Source organism: Hyperolius riggenbachi, chromosome 8 (assembly GCF_040937935.1).
Source record: "Hyperolius riggenbachi isolate aHypRig1 chromosome 8, aHypRig1.pri, whole genome shotgun sequence".
NCBI lineage: Eukaryota > Metazoa > Chordata > Amphibia > Anura > Hyperoliidae > Hyperolius > Hyperolius riggenbachi.
The window spans coordinates 229465057-229489073 of NC_090653.1; the positions used below are offsets into that span (position 1 = coordinate 229465057).

General features: G+C 46.1%; 1 protein-coding gene across 3 annotated transcripts in view; it reads left to right on the plus strand.

Moving 5' to 3' along the window:
- WHRN (whirlin) overlaps positions 1-13807 on the plus strand; it is a 384594-nt gene extending 370787 nt beyond the window's left edge. For all 3 annotated transcript variants that reach the window (XM_068248275.1, XM_068248276.1, XM_068248277.1), the window contains 3 exons: positions 2776-2939; positions 4530-4652; positions 10798-13807. In XM_068248275.1, the coding sequence (XP_068104376.1) occupies positions 2776-2939; positions 4530-4652; positions 10798-10980 (470 nt within the window). In that variant the 3' untranslated portion in view covers positions 10981-13807. The remainder of the gene's footprint in view (positions 1-2775; positions 2940-4529; positions 4653-10797) is intronic.
- The last annotated feature ends 10210 nt before the right edge of the window (positions 13808-24017 follow it).

Here is a 24017-nt window from a genome sequence, read left to right on the forward strand (position 1 = left end):
AAGCCAAATACTTATTTTTTGTTTTAATACCATAATTCCCTATAAACTAAACAAGCCTCGCCCACAGCTCCTCCAGCACCTAGACATTCTGAGTTCCATGTAGCAAGTGCTCATGGGAGCTCAGTGGGGAGGAGGAGATTATTTCCAAAGGAGGAGGAGGCGTTACCAGCCAGAGATTTCAGAGGCAAGGTGGCGGAGAGGGGATGAGAGGGGAGTGGAATTTTCACAGGCTGAGGGGTGGAGATACAGATCAGCTTGCCTGTGTGATGACAAGCAGAGTATGGCTACTCTCATTGTATCAAAGGAAGAAATAATCATAAACTGTTGAAGCTGTTTAAAGCTAGATTTGCTGTGTAAACTATCTAAACTTTAGATAAGACATATAGACGAGTTATAGTTAGTTTTTCATCTCGGATCCACTTTAACATACTTATCAATTTGGTGATGATAGAATGTATGGAGTAATTGGTGATGATAGAATGTATGGAGTCTTTGCTATTAACCACTAAATTTGGCACAAAATTATGCAAAATTATGATTAGATTACACAAAATCAGTTGAATGTCCAAATCGTAATTCTGTTGGCCGTAGTTGCGAAAAAATGTTATGCAACATTTCACGTAATTAGCGGATTGCGATCTTCGCTAACAAGAGAGCCCTGCCCTAGCAAAGATCATTTCTAATTACATTTGTATTTTTGACATCTTTGGATTGTGTTGCTTAGTTTAGGGACTGGTGTTCTTGTGAGCGCAGTGAGACACTCACTCAAATTGTTGAGAAGATGAATTGGCCAATTCACTGGTGAAGTGATCTATTTTTTATAAGCATTCTTATCTGTATGAGCCAATAGCCCTGCAGCCTTGATATAATCTGCTACTTTGAGAAATAGATTATTGTCAGATAGTGCCCTCTAGTGGTGTTGCTGAAAAGTTACACACAGATTTATTCACTGCTAGAGAGATTACCATTCAGAATGAAATCTATTTTGCATTATTTAGTATTTATATAGCGCCGACATCTTCCACAGTGCTGTACAGAGTATAAATAGTCATGTCACTTAACTGTCCCTCAGAGGAGCTTACAATCTAATCCCTACCACAATCATATGTCCATTGTAGTCTAGGGCTAGTTTTTACAGGGAAGCCAATGAATTTATCTGTATGTTTTTGGGATGTGGGAGGAATCCGGAGTGCCCGGAGGAAACCCACACAGGGAGAACATACAACTCCATGCAGATAGTACCCTGGCTGGGATTTGAACCAGGGACCCAGCACTGCAAGGTCAGAGTGCTAACCACTACGCCACCGTTGTGCCCTTGCCGTCCTTCAATGTAAGAAACAATTTTAAAGCAACCATTTTTACTTTGTTTTATATTATTATTTTAGCATTGTCTTTGTTTTAGTACTCCATATTTCTTCTTCATGTTGAGCAATAACCTTTATTTTGAGAGCATAGTGTTCTCAGACCTGCAACATGTCTGTTGTAGGTAGTGATTTGTGTATACAGAGGCACCAAAAAGTATACAATATATTAAAAACAGTTTAAAATAGTCTGTAGATATACCTCTTTGTGTTATTTGGGGCTGTATATACTGTAGATATACCTCTATTTCAAAAGCAGTGGATGTTTATTTAAATGAAGGGGGGGGGGGGTAGTGCAGATGTACTTACCTAGACTTCTTCCAGCTGGCCTCCTGCAGCCCCTCACTGTAGTGCCAATCCTCTCCAGGGTCCTGCTTTTCATTCTGACCCAGACTCACTTGCGCACCTCCTTGAAAGCGTTCTTCTCTTGCGCAGTTCACAAACACTTAAATTGTGTGTGTGCAACACTCAAGGCCACTCTAAATCAATCAGGAGCAATGCACCCGTGCATGCGCAGAAGCCACTGACCCAGCCGGGTCACTGGCAATTATGGAGGGGACAGCAGAACTCTGGTGAGGAACACAGGGACTTCTAGGGGCTGAAGAAGCCCCAGGTAAGTAAAACTTTACTATTGCTCGTGTTTAAAGGTTGCCCCCTCCTCATGTCCAAGGTAATATTTTGTGTTTTGTGTGCGTGCGGTATGCTGTTGGTCAGGAAGGCGGCTGGTGATTGTGGGCCTAGGGCGGTAAAAAGTACAAATCCGGCCCTGGGTACTGGTGGACTTACCTACCCATAGATGACACAACAATAATGTATCCTTTAAACGTATTCAACACTTATTTCCTACTCCAGTAACATCTGCAATGCGTTTTGCAGGTCTGTCGCTCGCTTCCTCATGCAAAGTACAACAAGGCGCAGCTGAATGAGTGTCAGCGCTCCTGAGGCCTTTGAGAACGATTGCGATTTGCGATTTACAATCCTTAGTTTTGCAAAGGATTCTGGGAAAAGCAGATGATTGGTAGTACAAATGCTTCAAAATTGTTCACAAATCGCTTTGTACAGCCTTCGCAGCTTTACATCGGGACACAATCGCACCAAAAATGCTGCATGACCCGCAGTTGCAATTAGCTATAATCGCAATCACTCTAGTAGGTTCCCAACCATTTGCTTTTGGGAATCACCAGCGATTGAAGGCAATCCAAAAATGCTGCCAAAAGCGTTCTTGTGGACCCCAGCCCTCACTTTCCTGTAAAACACAGATCCTCATGATTAGCTACTGGATTCTTGGAATAACAGCATTTTCTTACTGCTACAAACGCATGGCTAGATAGAAATGTTAGAGCATTGAGTGTGTCATTTATTGCTGTCCCTGTGGTCATGCTCTTTACTCATACATGTTCTCTTCCCTGTTCAGGCGTCTTGCCCATCTCCCCGCCAGCCTCCCTCTCCCAGCTGTCTGACAGCGGACAGACCCTCAGTGAGGACAGTGGAGTGGACGCTGGAGAAGTTGGTGGTGGCAGTAAAGACAGCAGTCCTCAGCCGCAGAAGTCTAAGGGAGCGGAGAGCGTGACAAAACCAGTAAGCCAAATCAAACCCATGTCCTTCACTGCTGGAAATAAAGTCACATTATGATTTGTCTGCAGATAGAAATCATTTTAGCTGCTCTAGATACGGTCTACAAGCTCTGTGGACATCAGGGCTGCCCTTTCCTCTGCTGCTTTTAGCCAACCTAGTCTGCATTCACTAAAGATGTTCACACAGTTTAAAGTGTACCAACGAAGTAAAATAAAAGATTTATACGTACCTAGGGCTTCCTCCAGCCCCCTCCACAAAGATCGCTCCCACGCCGTCTTCCTCCGCCTCTCATCTCCCGTTAGCAGCACCATAAAAATATTTTATTTTACTTCGTCTCAGGGTCACTTTAAAGGGAATGTCGGAGCAGTTAAAAAAACCCATCTACTTACCCAGGGCTTCCTCCAGCCCCATGCAGCCGAAATGTCCCACGCCGCAGCTCCACTCTCAGCCACCAGCCCGGGGTCCCTGCCGGTGCAGAGGCCGATCTTGCAAGGTCGTCCTCTACTGTGCCTGCCTGAGCGCTGCTGTCAATCAAGTCCACGTTGTCCAGAGTGTACTGCGCAGGCACAGTAGTTCTGCGCCTGCGCAGTACACTCCTCACGAGGTCGGCCTCTGCATCTGAGGGGACCAGGAGCCAGCAGCTGAGAGCGAAGCTGCGGCAAGGGACATGTGGGCTGCAAGGGGCTGGAGGAAGCCCCGGGTAAGTAGATGTTTTTTTTATTTTGATCTGCTCGGACATTCCCTTTAAAGGATAGATGAACTTTAACATAAATGTATCAGAGTGACATTCCCCTTTTGTTGATGGGGGGTTGAGGGGCCCCTCTGGACATGAGCAGAAGAGCCCGATTGGCACGACTGAGACCGATACCACACGAACGGAGGTACTTGGTAGGACAGCAAGGGATGCATCAGTGCTTATGGGGCTGGAGGAAGCCCCCGGATAAATATCAAATATTTGGCGGGGAATATTTGGGATCCCTCCCCCCTGACGCCTAACCCTTCAAGCCCCCACCTCCGCCTCCCCCCCCCCTTCCCCCCGCAAACCCTACCTACCTAATGCCTTAACTCCCATATTCCCACATACTTACCCACACACTACCTACCTAACGCCTTAATCTTAGCCCCACACACACACACTAGCTGCCTAAACCCCTCCCCCCACTAGCTAGCTAAGGGCCATTTCTAGTAGCAGCGTGCGGTATGGTACATGCTGTGCGAACTGGGCAAATTCTCACCAAATTCTCAGGTGCTGCTACAGATGGCTAAAAATACCGGCAATTGGATGCCCACGGTGCCCCATACATAGCAGGTTTACCGGGCAGCCACATTTACTCTCCGGCGCCCAAATACCGATATTTATCAAGTAATGATCATATTTTAAAACTGCTAAACAAAAAAGTGACAATCTGAATTTAGATCACTTTGACTCTGCAAGAGGAATGACAGCTGCCACATTCCCAGAATCCTTTGTGGCTGCATTGCTGTTTTCCTCAGGATATTCTGCATGTTTCCTGCTAATCACTGTAATCCACTCATGTCCTCTATCCTTTCACCTGCTTTGTAATGGGAACTGACAGGCTGATCTCTCCACAGCCAGGCTTGCTTGCGCCCTCTGCCACCTTAGTGCGTGTCAGGAAAACCGCACCTACCTTGGGGATCGCTATAGAGGGAGGAGCGAAAACACGTCAGCCTCTGCCGCGCATTGTAACCATACAGGTAAATTGCCTGCGCTCCACGCTATATCTACTACTAATAGTTCTTGTACATTTATATTGTGCCGATAATTTCTGCTGAACTCTACAGACAGCAACAGTCCTTTTTAGTGGCACACATTTGAAATGTCCGAGGTCTAATTTCGATGCATGGTAAAGACGAAAGACAGCTCACCCTGTTGCAGGCAAACTCCTGGGTGGCGTTAATGCTATCTAATTTGAGCTCTGGCTATCACCGGCATCCAAATTACTCACTGAGCGCCGCTGTAGCCTTAATTTTCATTACGACCTATGGCGGCGCCCAAAGCAATGCACCAAAATTAGCTGAGTATTCAGAGGCCCTTATTTAATTCTCCTTTTCTTATTAATAAAATGCTAAGCCACCAACAAGCAAGGATATACCTTTTCACCTATTTTTTGGTACTTATCCAATTGCTGAGTGCTAAAAAGTTTTTCTTAAAAAAGAAGATGCAACATTATCTCCTAGGAGAAAACGTAGGAGAACAGGGCCAGAGTCTGCTACTAATCTCTTCAACTCAGCTGCTTCAGATCATGCTATCGAAACTTTAAGACAAAATTTTAGTTGCTGAAACATCATTCCATATAAAAAAGGTAATGTTGGATATTAATAAGCTATCAGATGGTATTTTTAGAACTGTGCCTGGAAGATGTATAGAATTACATAGGGGTATTTATAAATCTGCTAACATTTATAAAGCTGCTAACAGGTGCCTTTATTGTGCTAAATATCACCACTTATTGGTGTACCATATTTATAAAACCGCTGGGAAGGTGTAAATATCAACGTCTTTCTTCTGTTCACTGTTTTTTTATTTTTTACACATCATTTGCCGATTTTGTCAATATTTGTTATACATGCAAACAGGTGTGCTTATGAAAGGGGAGATCCTGTTAAACTTTGAGGATCCCCTATGAGAAGCTTGACTAGTCCAAAACCTGACAGATGCATCATCACACATTATGAATTTTAAAATGTTTCACTATATCGGTCCTTTAAAGAGAGTCTGAAGCCATTAAAATTACCTCTTTTTATTTTCCAGTCCTCTTCAACATTAAGATCAGAGATGATTCGCCGCATTCTCACGGCAGAACAATGTATTTATCCCCCCGAAATCCTCGGGGCAAAATTCTGCGTTACTTCCTGAAAAAGGCAGAGCTGAGCACAGTAGTACTGCCTCTGCTTCAGTCAATCTCCACCTCTCCCTGCTCCTCTCAGTCTTCTTTCACTGAGGGGCGGGTAGAGGTGGAGATTGACTGCACTGGAGGCAGAGCTACTGCGCTAAAGCTCTGCCTCCCCCAGGAAGCAAAATCTGTGCCTTGGAAAGTCGTAGAATTTTGCCCCGGGATTTTGGGGGGATAAATACCTTGTTCTGCCTCGGGGATGCGGCGAATCATCTTTGATCTTAATGGTGAACAGGACTGGGAAATAAAAAGAGGTAATTGTAATGGCTTCAGTCTCTCTTTAAGGTGTAGTATGTACCTATGTAGAGGGAATGCTCTGGATACCATAGAGCAGGGGTCCCCAAACGTTTTCGGTCAAGGGCCGGGTCAATATACTTCAGACTGCTGGAGGGCCGAAACATATATAAAATGATGTTGAAAAACATTGCATTGAATCTAGATATTGATTTCCCCCAATCATGCCCAGAGGAGAACTCCCAGCAATAGCCATTCAGTCATGCGGCGCCCGAAGAACGTCTTTGTGCACCAGACAGTAAAGCATACCCAGGTGACAACCTGTTGTCTAGCTAGACAGCAGTGTCACCTGATGCAGAATTGGATTGGAAGCCAGCAAATGACTGCTCGCTGACTTCTACAGTCTGTGGATGGGTGGTGCCAACGCTGCTATTCGATATTCGTGTTCAGGGGCCAGTGAAAAAGCCTTGAGGCGCCACATTCGGCCCACGGGCCTTAGTTTGAGGACAGTATGAGGTAGAGGAGATGGAGCTCCAGCACTCTCAAGATTGCAGCAGGGGACTGGACTCGACCTTCTTAAGCATATGACTGAGGCGGTGTAATCACCTTTAAAGGCGTGCAAAGGCTGTGTGGCAGCAGACAAACTTGTTTAGGAGGGAGAGATGAGGTAAAGCCAGCACTGCGATTAGGGTAATTTATTGAGTCAGATGAAAACAGATGCACTTACAGTCGGCAAGGTCAGATGCAATGCGGGGAGGTGGGCGCCAGGTCTATATCCCCCTGCGGACGTCCGTTTCGCGCAGCAAGCGCTTGTTCACCGCAATGGGGAAAGAGTTGGGGATGGGCAGTTTCAACGTGGGTTACATACCCACGTAGCGGCGGCACTTTCGCCTACGTCAACCTGCCACGCCTCCGGTTTCTAGGGCAACCACTGACGCCCACCTCCTCCATAAGGGGGACGGAGAGCGTCCATGTAGCTAGGCAATGGGGGACCTACGTAGCGGCGCCATCCGCCGCACCAATCAGAGCCCAGCTCACGCGTCAAAATGTAAACAAGGCATGGATGCGTACAGTACTGCATCCAAACATACAAGTATATGCTAACTGTATTAGAAGCATGTGAGACGCGCGGGCACGGGCAATGACGGGGCGCACTGGGCCACCGCCGCGCAGGGACCCCATCCGAATACTATAGCACATAAAAACCGTCTGAAGTGAAACTTGAGGGAGGGGAGGGAGGAGGGGGGGGGGAAGAAAGGGGGAAACGGAGGGACAAAGCGGGGAGGACAAAGAGCAGGCAGAGGAGAGAGCCAAAAGCATGAAGGGGGCACGAGAAATAGCGTAAAGCCCAAAGTAATCCTAAAGGAAGGGGAGAAGTGCAGAGTCAAGTGAGGCTGCACATGCATGCGCAGCTAGAAAACAGGGGGCTGCGCAGGCATGTGCAGCAAAGAAAGGGAGGGCTGAGGCATATAGAGGCCGAGGACCCAAGGAGCCAGAAGTCCAGATATCCCAAAGGGTGTAAATATGGAGTCTCACGTGCGTCCCACTTGATATTTCATATTTCATATTCTGGGACCCAAGTGAGAGAGTGAACCAGGAGCAGAGAAAGCACAAAGAGCATTCGGGGGTTATTTCTCCAAAAAACAGGCTAGCTCGTTTTTTCATTAAATCCAAGCGGTCCAAGAGCATTTGTTCGCAGCAGCCCCCTGTTTTCTAGCTGCGCATGCATGTGCAGCCTCACTTGACTCTGCACTTCTCCCCTTCCTTTAGGATTACTTTGGGCTTTACGCTATTTCTCGTGCCCCCTTCATGCTTTTGGCTCTCTCCTCTGCCTGCTCTTTGTCCTCCCCGCTTTGTCCCTCCGTTTCCCTCTTTCTTCCCCCCCCCCCCTCCTCCCTCCCCTCCCTCAAGTTTCACTTCAGACGGTTTTTATGTGCTATAGTATTGGGATGGGGTCCCTGCGCGGCGGTGCCCCAGTGCGCCCCGTCATTGCCCGTGCCCGCACGTCTCACATGCTTCTAATACAGTTAGCATATACTTGTATGTTTGGATGCAGTACTGTACGCATCCATGCCTTGTTTACATTTTGACGCGCGAGCTGGGCTCTGATTGGTGCGGCGGATGGCGCCGCTACGTAGGTCCCCCATTGCCTAGCTACATGGACGCTCTCCGTCCTCCTTATGGAGGAGGTGGGCGTCAGTGGTTGCCCTAGAAACCGGAGGCGTGACAGGTTGACGTAGGCGGAAGTGCCGCCGCGCTACGTGGGTATGTAACCCACGTTGAAACTGCCCACCCCCAACTCTTTCCCCATTGCGGTGAACAAGCGCTTGCTGCGCGAAACGGACGTCCGCAGGGGGATATAGACCTGGCGCACCCCTTCCCGCATTGCATCTGACCTTGCCGACTGTAAGTGCATCTGTTTTCATCTGACTCAATAAATTACCCTAATCGCAGTGCTGGCTTTACCTCATCTTTCCCTCCTAAACTTAGTTTGAGGACCACTGCCATAGAGCTTTCCCAGTCCTTGATTTGTCCCATTGATCCAGCGCCATTCCCTGGTGAAGGCATGCTATAGGATACCTCTTCTGCGCTCCTCGGTCAGCCTTTGCAAGTACGAGTGCTCCGAGCGCTTCTGAAGACAGGTACATTTGTACTGTGCATCCCCAAGCCCAGACCCACACATGCACAGTAGGGATGTGCTCGTCTTCTATAGTACTCTAGGACGGCGGTACTTCCTAAGGCTGCCCGAGGAGTTCCGAAGAGGTATTTGACCTAACAGCTTGAATAACTTCTTCAGGGAATAGTGCTGGAACAACAGGATGGAGTGAGGATCAGGAAGGCTCTATGGCAGGGCTGCCCAACTCCAGTCCTCGAGAGCCGAGGCCCTCACACCTTTTAGTCGCAGCTTAAATTAATTGATGGAACTTAATCAGGAAAGACGTGGTTCATCAAGTAGAACACATTCCTCAGTCCAACCTAAACACTGGCATGGATAAGGCTCTCGAGGACTTACCTATGTAGAAAGCCTTCCCTCTACATAGGTAAGTATCTAACCAGGTTCACTTTAATAACGTAGAGAACTTTGGAGGACAGACCAATCCAGCAAACCTGGACTGAATCTTTAAAAAAAAAATTCCTGCCATTAGGTGACAAACGTTTGGAGCCCACAGCCGGGTTATGTTTGACCATAGCTGTGTTGCCAGAAGTTTAGTAAATTATCAGCTGTGCTGTTGAAGTCGCCAGTGACTGTAATAGCACAAGAGCTAATTCACTACCCTTTCAGCAATCCTCGCTATGGGCTTGATTCACTAAGACAAATAGCATGCCTTATCAGAGTTTGCATGCCTTATCAGAGTTAACGCACCTTATCAAATTTAACACGCCTTTTGAGAGTTAATACGCCTTATTAGAGTAGCATAACGAGCGTTATGATCTTATGCCTGCTAATTGGCAATGACGAGAGCTCCACTCATCCTGCCCTGAGCCCCTGCGGGTCCAATCACTTTAAAGGACATTATCCCCGCACTTTGATTTGCCCAATAGGCTGCCTGTCAAGTTTCCTGTTGAGTGACAGGCAGCCTATTGGGCCAATCAAAGTGTGGGGATAATGTCCTTTAAAGTGATTGGACCTGCAGGGGCTCAGGGCAGGACAAGTGGAGCTCTCGTCATTGCCAATTAGTAGGCATAAGTTTGTAGTGTTCGCTATGCTACCAGGGCCGGCGCTACCATTAAGGCAAAGGAGGCAGCTGCCCCAGGGCCCCAGAGCTTGTAGGGGCCCCAGTGGCTACAAGAGGAAAAACATTTTTTTCAAATCGGCCTTATAGTTTTTGAGAAAATCGATTTTAAAGTTTCAAAGGAAAAAAAACACATTTAAAAACCTGCCGACTTTAATGGTTAATAGCAAATCCACCTTAAATGCTAGAAACCCTACATTTGCAGGATGTGTTAAGGAGATCATTAGGAATAAGAGGAAAAAACAATTTTTCAAAAAGACCTTATAGTTTTTGAGAAAATCGATTTTAAAGTTTAGAAGGAAAAAAGTATAGTTTCAAATGCGATAAATGTAACTTTTAGTAGCAAACCTAACGGTAGTGTAATTTTACATGCATCAAACGAAAGCGCAATAAATTTCCTGACGGGGTTTCCAGGGGGTCTATACGCAGCCGCAGCGCTTTGGCCAGGGATCGCTATACAGCCGCAATATGGCTGTATGAAGATCCCTGGCATTTTTTCCTATTTTCCAAAATTTTTTTTATGTTTAGAGTGTGGGAATTTTTTATTTTTTTTTAAATTATGTGGGGTCCCCCCTCCTGAAACTTTTTAACCCCTTGTCCCCCATGCAGGCTGGGATAGCCAGAATGTGGAGCTCTGACCGATTGGGACTTCACACCCTGACTATACCAGCTGCAAAAAAGGTCCCCTAATGCCGATTTTTGTTCCGGGGTATATGTTGGGGGGGGGCCACCAGGTTTATTTTGCCCTGGGGCCCCATTGTTGCTTAAACCGGCCCTGTATGCTACTATGATAAGGTGTGTTAACTCTGATAAGGCATGCTATTTGTCTTAGTGAATCAAGCCCTACGTTTGCACCCCAATACACATTATTTTTTTCCCCATTGTTTTCCAACCTCAGTAAATCAGCCCCAAATGTGTTCTTATTACATATTACAGATTGAGGTACATTAATCTTCTCTTCTCCCATCTCTCTTCTAGCGAGGAGGATCAGCACATAACTGCAGCAAGCTGCAGGTGGGTCAGGTCATCCTAGAGGTGAACGGGATCTCCCTTCAGGACAAAGAGCACCGTGAGGCTGCCAGGATCATTGCCGAAGCTTTTAAGACCAAAGAGAAGGATTATATGGACTTTCTAGTGACAGAGTTTAACGTGTCGCTATAGTGGCTGTTTATGGCGTCCACATCAGTGTGTAACCCAGCCAGGGTTCCGTGCCACGAGAAACAAGTACTACATGCTACAGCATATACCGTGTAGCCGCCATCTGTGTGCTCCTGCTACATACGTGCTCCCGGTGTCAGCCTTGTGGCTTATGTAACCCTGTTTATAATAAGTATGGTGTCATGCTGGGCCTGGAAAATAAATAGGTCAACAGGCAGAGATGAGGGCACTTGGCAGAGACACCATGAGGCAAAAAGTGGTACAGCCAGATAGTATTAATATTTGGTAGTCCACAACCAAGGATAAGGCAGGTTCAGCCAGACCTATAGATACTTAGGTAACTTGGAACACTGACGTAACATCAGCTTGTTCCTCCTAAGATCAGAAGGGTCAGACCATTACAGCAGAGCTGACCTCCTTCTGAGTGTTCGCTAAATGGACCATGCAAAAAAGCTTCCAAGCTTAAGGGTTTGAAGATTATGCTTGAAAATCTCTGCAGCAGACACAGAGGACTTCTCTGTGCACCTGAGAGCTCGTGGTCATGTGGCTGTTAGTCAGTGCATTGTGTAGGGATGCCTAGATAAGTCACATCATCAGCCAGTCAACCCAAACTGATATCTCAGTTATAGACGGAAGGCAATGGGCTGAATCAACCGCTGGATACTGGTACCTCTCAGTACCCCAGTGGATAGATCTCACTACAGGAGTTCCTAGTTCATCCCCAGTCACCATGAAGTCATTTAGCTGCATTCTCTGTAGTATTAAATAAATTAAAAATAATAGAGGCCTTCATTATAGAGAAATCAGACACACTACCCAGTGTGGATGTAAATCAAATAAACTAAGCAATATGAAGACGCAAAGTTCAGTTCACCATGGAATGTATATTTGCTTTCTCTACAATATGAGGCCAATGTAAAAATTACAGATAACCCCTAATAGGTAAAGTTTTTTCTTGGCATCTAACCAAAGCTCAAATATAATTTAGTTGACCAACTCTTTAAACCAGTCAGGACCGGCGCTACCATAGAGGCAAAGGGGGCAATTTCCCCAGGGCTCCAGAGCCTGTAGCGGCCTCCAAGATGTCTCTTCCCCCCCCCCCCCTCCCCATCTTAACTGTTTTTCCGTCTTTCCCCGGGGCCTCTACAAACTCTTTAGCAGGGTAGTGTCTCACCTGTGCTGGCGGGCCGGGCAGGTGAGACACCACACTGCCAAAGACTATGCAGGGGCCCCAGGGAGCACAGTTAAATTGGGAGGGAGGGAGGCCCACCAGCTGGCTTAGGAGCCCAGGAGGGAAGTTTGGCTGTTGGTGGGCCCCCGAGTTAATTTTTTCCTTGAGCCCCATAGTTATTAGAACCGACCCTGGTGGCAGTGAAGAAACATTAGAAGATCAGGTGTTTCTGTTGGTTTCTATTAACTCCTGTGTTGTTATGTCTGTTAGGGTTTTGAGTAGCAAGATATGGCAGACAGTTTTTAGATCCCTTAGATACTGAAGTGAACCTGTAAAAAAGGAAAGTTAGATAGTCACCTATGGAGAGAGCAGGGTCTGGATCCAATAGAGACTTCCTAGTCTTGTGGCTTCGATCGACCGATATCCCCACTGAAAGTAATTCAAACAACTAGTCAAATAAGCCTTTGGGGGTCCTCTTGAAGGCTTCAGAAGTACTCGCATCCCTCATGTGCAATACGGAGCCGCTAATCTTCGGAAGCACTTAGGGACATGAGTGCTTCCGAAGCCATCCCAGGAGTCTTGAAGGTGTGGACTTTCATGGGGAGACAATGGTGTATTAAGGGTACCAAGAGAGGATCGGGAAGGGTCTATGGCAGCCAGAGCCTTCCCTTTACATAGGCGAGTATAACTTTTTTTTTACAGGTTCACTTCAGTATTGCTTTAAAGGTAGGTTGCTCTGGGTAATTGGACATGGGGTTTTATCTACAGTATGACAGGACTGAACTACACATTGCTAAAGCCTTATGCTGGGCATACACGGCTGGATTTTGCCGCTCGATTAAGCGCCGGATCGTTTTCCGCGCTCGATTCTGCAGGTGGTTCTCTTCTGCTCGTTTTTCTTATCTTTTCCCATTGTCCTGCATGCAGAATCGACCGCGGAAACGGTCGTGCGGGAGATCGGACAAGTCAGAAATGATCTATCGAGCCATCTAAATAGCTCAGAATCGAGCCTTGTATTCCCAGCATTACGCTTATCAGTGGTGGAGGGGGTATATTTCAGCCCCAGCTGTTTTGTTGTGGCACAAGGCTTCAGCTATGTATATAACTCAAACCCTGCACTAATTAGCAAATCCTGTATGCAGTGTGTTTCTAAACAGTGATAATAGCAAATGTGCCACAATCGCTGCAGTGAGAGTAATCCCATAAGATTACTTGTACAGCGCGTGTGCAGCAGCGTTTTGCTGATTGCCAGCAATCACATTCGCAAAGCACCTGAATGTAAATGGGCCCCTAGAGTTAGAAGCTTGGGTTTAGGGGCTATCCTATGCTTAGGCATTGGAAAGGGGTTTATGCTGGGCTAAGCTTAGGCATCATGAACAGGATTTAGGTTCCCTGCACACTGCATGCGCTTCCGATTCCGATTTTTAATCGGTTTTTACATCAGATTCCGACTTTTAATCGTTACTGCATTTTTGACTCCGTTTTTCTGTTGATTGCATTCAGGGAAAATCGGAATTGCAAATCGGAAACGGAATCAGAATCGGAAAACGGATTTGCAGTGTGCAGGGAGCCTAAAAGGACCTCTGTCGCGAAAATCTTAAAATTTAAAATACATGCACACACATATACAAATAAGAAGAAGGTTTCTAGAGTAAAATGAGCCATAAATTACTTTTCTCCTATGTTGCTGTCACCTACAGTAAGTAGTAGAAATCTGACATTACCAACAGATTTTGGACTAGCTTATCTTCTCATGGGGGGTTCTCAGGTTTTTCTTTATTTTTAAAAGCACTTAGTGAATGGCAGTTGCTCCGTCCAACTGCCAAAAAAGTGTGCAGGGAGGCTGGCCAACATTTTTGTATGAATCTTTTTCAGAGAATGTCTTTATAAAGAATAAAGGTCAAGCTGAGAATCCCCCATGAAGTGGTAGACTAAACCAAAACCTGTCGGTAATGTCAGATTTCTACTACCTACTGTAAGTGACAAAAATAAAGGAGAAAAGTAATGTATGGCTCATTTTACTCTGGAAAAAATGTACTTCTTATTTGTATGTGTTTACATTTTCAGACTTTCGCGACAGTTCCTCTTTAAGATCAAGAGTTGGATTGGTTAGGGCCCTTTTCCACTAGCGCGTTTGCGCTGGCTGAATCGGAAAGTCGCAAACCGCTAGCGATTTTACAATCGCTACGGTTTGCTTTTTAACATAGGAATCGCGGTAGGTCATTTCCACTACCGCGATTCGTTTTTTACAGGAACGCGAACGCGCGGCGGAACGATTATTGCCGCGATTTTGCTATGCAGTGCATAGCATAGCAAAATCGCGACCGCAAACGTCGGGAAATCGCTGCAAATTTTTGTACTTTTGCGATTCAGCAATCGCTAGCGTTCAGCGTGAATGCTAGCGACTGCTAGTGGAAAAGGGCCCTTAGGGTTAGGTGAATGATGGGGAACTAGTGTTGAAACCCCAACTAAAAACACTTCATATAGCCAAGGTAGCAGAGTATTGGGTATGTTATTCCTAATACTCTGCACCTGCGCCCAAACCAGTGGTACCTAAATCCATGTATACCCTCCTCTTCCTGCCGACCTTGGAGTTCTAGGCATTCCCACCAACACCTGGGCATTCCCACTCCTGTTACATATTCCATGATCTAAGGGGTCCCTAAACTTTTTGGGTCGAGGGCCGGGTCAACATACTTCAGACTGCTGGGGGGCCGGAGTATACATAAAATGATGTAGAAGTCTTTGCGGGCCAGACAGTGAAGCATACCCAGATGACAACCTGCAGTCCAATTAGACAGCAGTGTCACCTAATGTGGAATTTGATTGGAAACCAGCGAATTACTGCTTTCTGGCTTCCATGTGGATGGGTGGTGCCAGCACTGCTATTCTATATGCAGGCCACCAATATTTAAAGATGCAGCAGACCGCATCTATAAGTAATACATTTTCTATGTGGGGGCCAGTAAAAAACCCTCAGGGGCCACATTCGGCCCATGGGCCTTAGTTTGAGGAACACAGATCTAAAGAGAACAAGACATCCACCCAGAAGAATCAGTCTGCAGGTACACAAACCTGGCCAAGGGCCATATTGCTATTCTTGAGATTTTTAGGGGACCGAACTAGAAAAGTTGAATGCAGTATTTGCTGATTGCAGTTAGGTACTCTATGCCTGTGAATTTTGTCAAATAAAACATTTCCACAGGAAATAACCCATATACTGTGTGCAGTTAGCACAGTGGCGGCTGCTAATCAGTGGCTGTTACTGATAGTGGCGATGCTAATCAGTGGCTGCTACTGCTGCTGGCATAATGGTGACTGCTAAGTGGTGGCTGCTACTGTTACAGTGGTGGTTCATAACCTACAAGCGAGCAAAGGGGAGGCAGAGCAGCAACACAAGGTGGCCCCTGCATACAGCACTGCAGCTACGGCCTGCGAGCTGCATTAAACTAAGAACTATAGAGAGCTCTGGGGGGGCCACCAAAAAAGGCTCGGTGGGACGCATTTGGGCCCTTGACCAGACTTTGGACATGCCCTAGTTAGGGGAACTCTCCAACATCTAACAAGAACTGAAATGTCAGTTGTGGGTGGCCTGATTAGAGGCACACATTAACACATACAGGAAAGAAATGAATAGATGCCGATTATTTGCTAAACCAATAGAAATTAGAGGAGAGCTTCTATCAGCTTCTAGAATACAACATACCTTATCCCATCTCCACCCCACTGCTTTGTGCCTGTTCCACACCAGCCCATTATGGAGAAGAATGACTCCCACTCCATCCTGCTACAGTGTGTGAGTGATGTGCAGCCCAGGTTATGACCATTCATGTAAAATCTATGTAATTACAGAGCTTGTCACTTTACTTTTTCAATAAACCTTGTATGAGAGAAACGCTCTGCAGCAAGACCTTGAACTGTGCATTGAGTGGATAAATATAGACGGTGTATGAAAGAAGAGTACAGCTTTAGTGCATGGAGTGGCTATGATAATAGCACATAGGGATAATGCAGGAGACACACATAGCACAGCTTATGCTGATGCTGAAGAGGGAACATGTAAGAAAACTGCAATAAAGGAATAATATGCCAGGGTTCTTAAAGCAATACAATCCTTTCATGAGAGAGCATACAACACACACGTTCATTCTAATTTATTAAAGTGGGATAAAACTCTGACATAACATTTAATAAAAATGTGTTTTGCTACTTTTTAATATCCATACAGATATCATATTTGCTTTCATGCACAAGTAATATTGTCTGTTTACAAATGACAAGGTCCCAAAGTACAGTTTGTCTGCTCTGAAAGCTGCCATTGTATTCTATTGCATAGCTGCTGTATTTATATATTAAAATCTAGTGATCACGTCTCAGCTGCACACATACTAGAAACAGAGAGAGCTCAGTTTCAGCACTTTGCCAATGATTACTGTTTGTAGCTGACAAAGGAATGTAAACAAAATGTAATGTTGTCATCTCTTTGGATAGCTAGAAGCTTTCCACCGAAGAAGGGAGCTTTCCACTGGAGAGCAAAGTGATGTGTTTAACTGTTTGAATGCTGTTCTGCTACAATTTTTTTGTGGTAGTAGATTTTATGCTGTAAATAATCTTTTAGAACAAAGAGGACATGCTGAGTTTCATACCACTTTAAAGGATACTCGAACTGACGTGTGACATGATGAGATAGACATGTGTATGTACAGTGCCTAGCACACAAATAACTATGCTGTGTTCCTTTTTTTATTTCTCTGCCTGAAAGAGTTAAATATCAGGTATGCAAGTGGCTGACTCAGTCCTGACTCAGACAGGAAGTGACTACAGTGTGACCCTCACTGATAAGAAATTCCAACTATAAAACACTTTCCTAGCAGAAAATGGCTTCTGAGAGCAAGAAAGAGGTAAAAAAAAAAGGGGAATTTCTTATCTGTGAGGGTCACACTGTACTCACTTCCTGTCTGAGTCAGGACTGAGTCAGCCACTTACATACCTGATATTTAACTCTTTCAGGCAGAGAAAGAAATAAAGGAACACAGCTTAGTTATTTGTGTGCTAGGCACTGTACATACCCATGTCTATCTCATCATGTCACATGTCACTTCGGGTATCCTTTAAACATCCTATTTTATCTTGGCTCCCGCTGGCTTATTTACATCATGTTTTTGCAAAGAATTTAGTCACTGTTTCTAGTCTGCAGTTCTTCCATACCAAGGGATGTCCTTGAGATCCCAGAATTTTAAAGAGGCCACAGTTTGAACTCACAGATAGCCAGCAGATAGAATAACATTCCAAAAATCAAGATTGGTGGTTCCACATACCTAACGGGCATGCGGGTTAAGCACCTCTACTGGCATCAAGACCAATCTCTGAAAGGGGTCCCTACACTACCTGTGGATGCATCTGCATCCTACACATACAATGAACATAGCCAAGATTGAACACAATCATATATATCGGATAATTGAATACAAAACAAAGCGGAAAGTCGGTCACTGCTGCAAAACCTTTCGTGAGCATAACATCACACAGGTATCAATGTGCAGGGCCGGTTTTGTAGTTTTTACTGCCCAAAGCCAACTATCACCATCTGCCCCCGGACTGACATAATCCTAAACCTCCCTCTCAATATGGCAGGGATTAGATAGTAGGCTTCCATGAGGACAGTTAGAGACATGATAGCTGGGATTACATTATACGCTCCTCTGAGGACAGTAAGTGACATGATGGCAGGGATTAGATGGTAAGCTCCTTTGGCAAGTGACAATCTGGTGAGTGACTGCCAGCTCAGAGATCACTCTAAGTGCCTGTTTGCTGCCCCTCGAGTGCCAGTTTTTGCTGTTGGTAGCCAACCACCACTGTGCAAACTCTATGTGCCAAGATGAATGTTCGGCAGGCTTGCTGCTATTTCCACCCTGCTGCCCGCAGTCCAGTCCTTGCTTCCCTGGTGCTCTGGGCCATGGCCTTTGTGGCCTTGCCTGAAATCCGGTCATGTCAATATGACACACTTGTGCCTCAAGTTCATGGATGGCAGTGGGTGCAGGGCACTGATCTAGCCTAGAAGCATAGATCAGTGCCCTGCACCCGCCATCTGCGCACTTGAGGTACAAGTGTGTCATATTGATACATGTGTGATTTTATGCTCACTGAATAAAGCTTTTGCAGCAGTGACAGACTTTTTACTTTCTTTTGCATTCAATTATCTTGTCACTCTGAGCCCAGAGCACACTGCAGCTACACGAAAGTACACTTGGCTACATTTTGTAAAATTGGGGGCCCTGTGCGGTAGTGCCAGTGTCTTTACCTGTCATTTTGTTGATATTTAGACACTGTTCAAGCCTACAGTTCTTCCAAAACCCAGGAATGTCCCTGAGATCCCAAGAGATTCTGGGTATCGGTGAAGCGTGAACTGTAGGCAAAAAAGTAGGAGTGGCCTTGACTGATTGTGGGCAGAGGCAAATAGCGCTTGTAACCAAGCAAGGGTGTAACTCAAAATCATGTTTTGTACGCCGTAAATCACCAGCTGGCAATTACAGACAGTGTGCGGACCACATGGATTAGCAGTGAACTTATAACCGAGCATGCAGACATTGTGCAATCCAACATACACCAGAAAGCATAATAGTCTCTGCTTGAGATACAAGAAGTTTACTTCCGTCAACAGGAAGTTGTTTTTTGATTTTATAATGAATGCTCCAAAAACATGGAACATGGTATACCGACACTCCCTGTACACCTGTAGCTTGTCAGTTAGTAAACCGGCGCCAGGCAACCATGTACACACACATAGGTATGTCCACAGAAGTAATATTCACCAAAAAAAAGGAAAGAAATTACATATAGAAAATGTACTTATCTGGTATTTAAAAAAAAAAGCACAAACGGCAGCCTCCTCCTTTCCAAGTATTATGTTTATAACAGTCATATCAGAAAGACAAAATTTGTCTGAGGCTGGCCATACACCATACAATCATACAATCTTGGTTGTTCAATCTTACCATTTCCATGCAGTGCGAGAGCTTGCCAAAACTGTCTTTTTAAAGTATTTTCAATCTGTGAGCCCTTATACTACATAGATTTGGTAAATCCGTACAATCAAGATTGTATAATGTATGGCCACCCTGAGGCCTGGTACACACTAGCATTCCTGTTATGCACCATACAGCATGTGCACTGTCACCAAGCACTGCACAGAACGGCACCATGCAACTCTGCTGTGTCCATTACATTGGATAAGTCATACATAGCGTGCGATGTGTGACATGTCCAGTGTTATCATGTACCGCACAACTGCACAGTCTGATTATAAGAACAGAAGGGTACATAGCTAATGCATAGGGGGGAAAAGGATGAAGCTGTGTATATTGCAGCTTTTAAAATGGATTGCTGTCATACAGTGCCCTCTTGTGGTTTTCTGACCAGTTGCATGTAGACTCATCCAAAAGACACATTAGCACATGGTGACGGTAATGTTTAGGAGACCTTCGCCCACATGCAATTTACTTTTTCTCCTGAGTTATCTCCTAAAAGATAATTTTTATATTTTGTGATAAAACGCGGAAAAGCCGCCGCGTGTACTGACGGCAAGGCGGCTGATTCCGCGTCCAGCGTGGCGGTTTGCACGCAGCAGCGTGCGTCTGGTGTGGCTGGGCCTGTTAGTTCACACAGGCTGAGGAATACGCGTGCATGCGTTGAGAGGCAGAACCTTTATGACAAACAAGGAGGGATCAGCTGACCAGGTTGGTCAGCTGACCTCAAAGCAAGTGGCTATTGGTTGATCGCTGATGGGTGGCGCCGGAGAGCGCCGCGCTATATATAGTCACTGCTGGTCAGTCTCAAGTTGTCTGCCGTTGCGAACACTTACGCGGAAGCACTCAGACCTTAGTCAGATCCTACAGTGTGTTAGAACCTGGAGGACCTGGAAATTCACACTGAACCAGATTACTTCTGTGTTATTATTGTGTTTTACTTCAGACTAGTTCCAGGGTGTTGAGACCACAGACCTCACACCCAAGATTAGGGACTCTGTGTTATCATTCTGTTATACTCCAGACTAGTTCCAGGGTGTCGAGACCACGGACCTCACACCCAAGACTAGGGACTCTGTGTTATCATTCTGTTATACTCCAGACTAGTTCCAGGGTGTTGAGACCACGGATCTCACACCCAAGACTAGGGACTCTGTGTTATCATTCTGTTATACTCCAGACTAGTTCTAGGGTGTCGAGACCACGGACCTCACACCCAAGTCTAGGAATACGCTGTACCATCATATTATACTTCAGACTAGTTCCAGGGTGTAGACCCATGGACCTCACACCCAAGACTAGGCATTGTTGATATCTGTTATGACCTATTGCATTCCTGACTATCCCTCTGCTTTCTGATTCGGTACCTACGCAAATCTGCTTATCTGTTGCCAAACCCTGCCTGCCTTTGGATACCGAATCAGCCTTCTGTCTATGTACTTTGTCTGTCTGTGTGTTGCCGACCTGGCTTGCCCGACCTCGAGAGCTATCTCTCTCCTTAAGAGATAGTCTCCAGACCTGCTAGTGACATCCACCTTTCAGGTGTCACTCACTCACAGGTCCTTCCTACTTTCAGCCCTGGGACTCCACCCCTTTGGAGGTCTCAGGCTGTGGGAAGGTTTTTGCACATCTCACAAGGCGGTATCGTCCATACTGCCAAAGACCACCTGCTCCTCGGGTGGTCTTACTCAAAGTCATTACTGTTGCACCAAACACTCACACTATAAAGGTGTCCAGAGGTTAGTTATACTTGGATTATCGGTGATTCTGCAGATCATCAATAATCAGGTATAATCTGTATTCTTGGTGATACTGCAGATCACCAATAATCAGATTCTCTCTGTGTGCTGACACCGATCGTTACAGAACGGCAGACAAAAACCAAATGGACGCACTGTATAGCCATGTTGAAGTCCTGACCACCGCGGTAAACAATCTTTCCGGGGTAATTGTGAACCAACAGACCCAGATCAGCCAGTTATTTGGGGCTATTCAGGAACTTCAATTAGCTATGAATTCAGTGCGATCTCCTCTAGTCACGGATATTCGTATGTCCGTACTTGAAAAGTTTTCTGGCCATAGATCTGACTTTCGAAATTTCAGAAATCGGGTACTATCTTATTTTGAGTTGAGGCCTACCTTGTCAGGAACTGAAGCCCAAAGGGTAACATTTATAAAGACCCTGCTGTCGGGTGATTCCCAAATGTGGGCATATAGCCTACATGCTGAGCATGAGGCATTATCATCAGTTCAGGAATTTTTTTAAGGCCATGGCCATTATATACGATGACCCGGATATTTCATCTACTGCTGAGAGGAAGCTCAAGATGCTCAGGCAGGGTCGTAAATCGGTGGAGGTTTACGCCGCTGAGTTTAGGAAGTGGGTTGTCTCGGCTAGATGGGGAACATATGCTCTATTGGACTGTTTTTTGGCAGGATTTTCAGATGCAAATTGCAATTCATGACGTAATGATAGGACATCCTGAGCCCAAATCTGTAGATGAGGCAATTTCTTTGGCCGTGCAGATAGATCACCGTTTGCGCTACCAGAAACAGATTTGTGGTAGGAATGCTATAAGGTATGTCTCACACGACTCTTCTCGATCTTCGTCACCCTCTGACGAGCCGATGCAAATCGGATATTCAGGGCTGAGTCAGGTGAAGAAGAGTCACAAAAGGCCAAGAGAAGGCGATCTATATGGTGCTAAGGGGCCAGGAGAATGCTGCCACCTGGGGTTGGTCAACACCATAAGCGGGCAGTCTTTACCTCTAAACAATGATCGTCTGCTCCTTCCCTGCTCTATTACATGGGAGGGTCAGACTAGTCCCGCAGAAGCCGTTGTGGACTCCGGTTCTGCAGCGAACCTCATTGACTACGATTTCGCAAGAAAATTGGGGATACCCTTGTTCCCACTAGACTGGCAGATTCTGGTCACTGCAGTGGATGACTCTCCGTTGCAGAGTACTCAATCTCTTTTCCAAACCCCCTTGTTGTCATGTTGTTTAGGGGCGTTACATGAAGAGAGATTACAGTTCCTGGTTTTGCCCATGGAAACCTCCACCATTGTTCTTGGTATGCCCTGGTTGCAACTCCACTCCCCACAGATTGACTGGGCTTCAGGTCAGTTACTGAGATGGTCAGCCTATTGCCATCAGCATTGCTTGGAGAGAGTGGCAGTTTGTGCTACCAAGATACAGGTTGGGGAGATGGCAGTGCAGGTCAAAACAGAAGCTTTAGTTAAAAGTTCCGAGCCTGAGACCGGCCTACCTCGAAAGGTGGTCAGGGCACCTGCAGAGACGGTGGAGGACTGGATGCCTAATCTGGGTCCTTGCCAGCGAGACATTCTAGAGGGTAAAACATCTCATCAGACCTCACCGGGTACATTTCAACATTTACCAGTGTCAAGGAAACCCGGACTCAGAAAAATCAGACTAGTAAGAGAAAGTCTGTAGAGTGGGAGTTTTCCCCAGGGGACATGGTGTACGTATCCTCTCGGCATGGGGCCCTGAAGCGATTTTCACCCAAACTGGGTCCTACATTCATAGGACCATTCCCAGTGACCAGGAAAGTTAATTTTGTCACCTATGCTGTCGATCTCCCAGCCAGTATGAGAGGTGTCAGATCAGTCCATGTGTCTCTGTTAAAGCCAGCAGTGCACATGGATTCCCCTCCCTCCCCCCCTGTGATGGTCAAAGACCAATCGGAATGTGAGACCGCAAAGATTCTGGACCCACATTCTGGGAACCCGGGTGGGAAGTGTTCGGAGTCCACTCCTCAGGGGGGGGGGGGGTACTGTAATAAAACGCGGAAAAGCCGCCGCGTGTACTGGCGGCAAGGCGGCTGATTCCGCGTCTAGCGCGGCGGTTTGCACGCAGCAGCATGCGTCTGGTGTGGCTGGGCCTGTTAGTTCACACAGGCTGAGGAATACGCGTGCGCACGCGCTGTGAGGCAGAACCTTTATGACAAACAAGGAGGGATCAGCTGACCAGGTTGGTCAGCTGACCTCAAAGCAAGTGGCTATTGGTTGATCGCTGATGGGTGGCGCCGGAGAGCGCCGCGCTATATATAGTCACTGCTGGTCAGTCTCAAGTTGTCTGTCAATGCGAACACTTACGTGGAAGCACTCAGACCTTAGTCAGATCCTACAGTGTGTTAGAACCAGGAGGACCTGGGAATTCACACTGAACCAGATTACTTCTGTGTTATTATTGTGTTTTACTTCAGACTAGTTCCAGGGTGTCGAGACCACGGACCTCACACCCAAGATTAGGGACTCTGTGTTATCATTCTGTTATACTCCAGACTAGTTCCAGGGTGTCGAGACCACGGACCTCACACCCAAGACTACGGACTCTGTGTTATCATTCTGTTATACTCCAGACTAGTTCCAAGGTGTCGAGACCACGGACCTCACACCCAAGTCTAGGAATACGCTGTACCATTATATTATACTTCAGACTAGTTCCAGGGTGTAGAGACCACGGACCTCACACCCAAGACTAGGCATTGTTGATATCTGTTATGACCTATTGCATTCCTGACTATCCCTCTGCTTTCTGATTCGGTACCTACGCAAATCTGATTATCTGTTGCCAAACCCTGCCTGCCTTTGAATACCGAATCAGCCTTCTGTCTATGTACTTTGTCTGTCTGTGTGTTGCCGACCTGGTTTGCTCGACCTCGAGAGCTATCTCTCTCCTTAAGAGATAGTCTCCAGACCTGCTAGTGACATCCACCTTTCAGGTGTCACTCACTCACAGGTCCTTCCTACTTTCAGCCCTGGGACTCCACCCCTTTGGAGGTCTCAGGCTGCAGGAAGGTTTTTGCACTTCTCAAAAGGCAG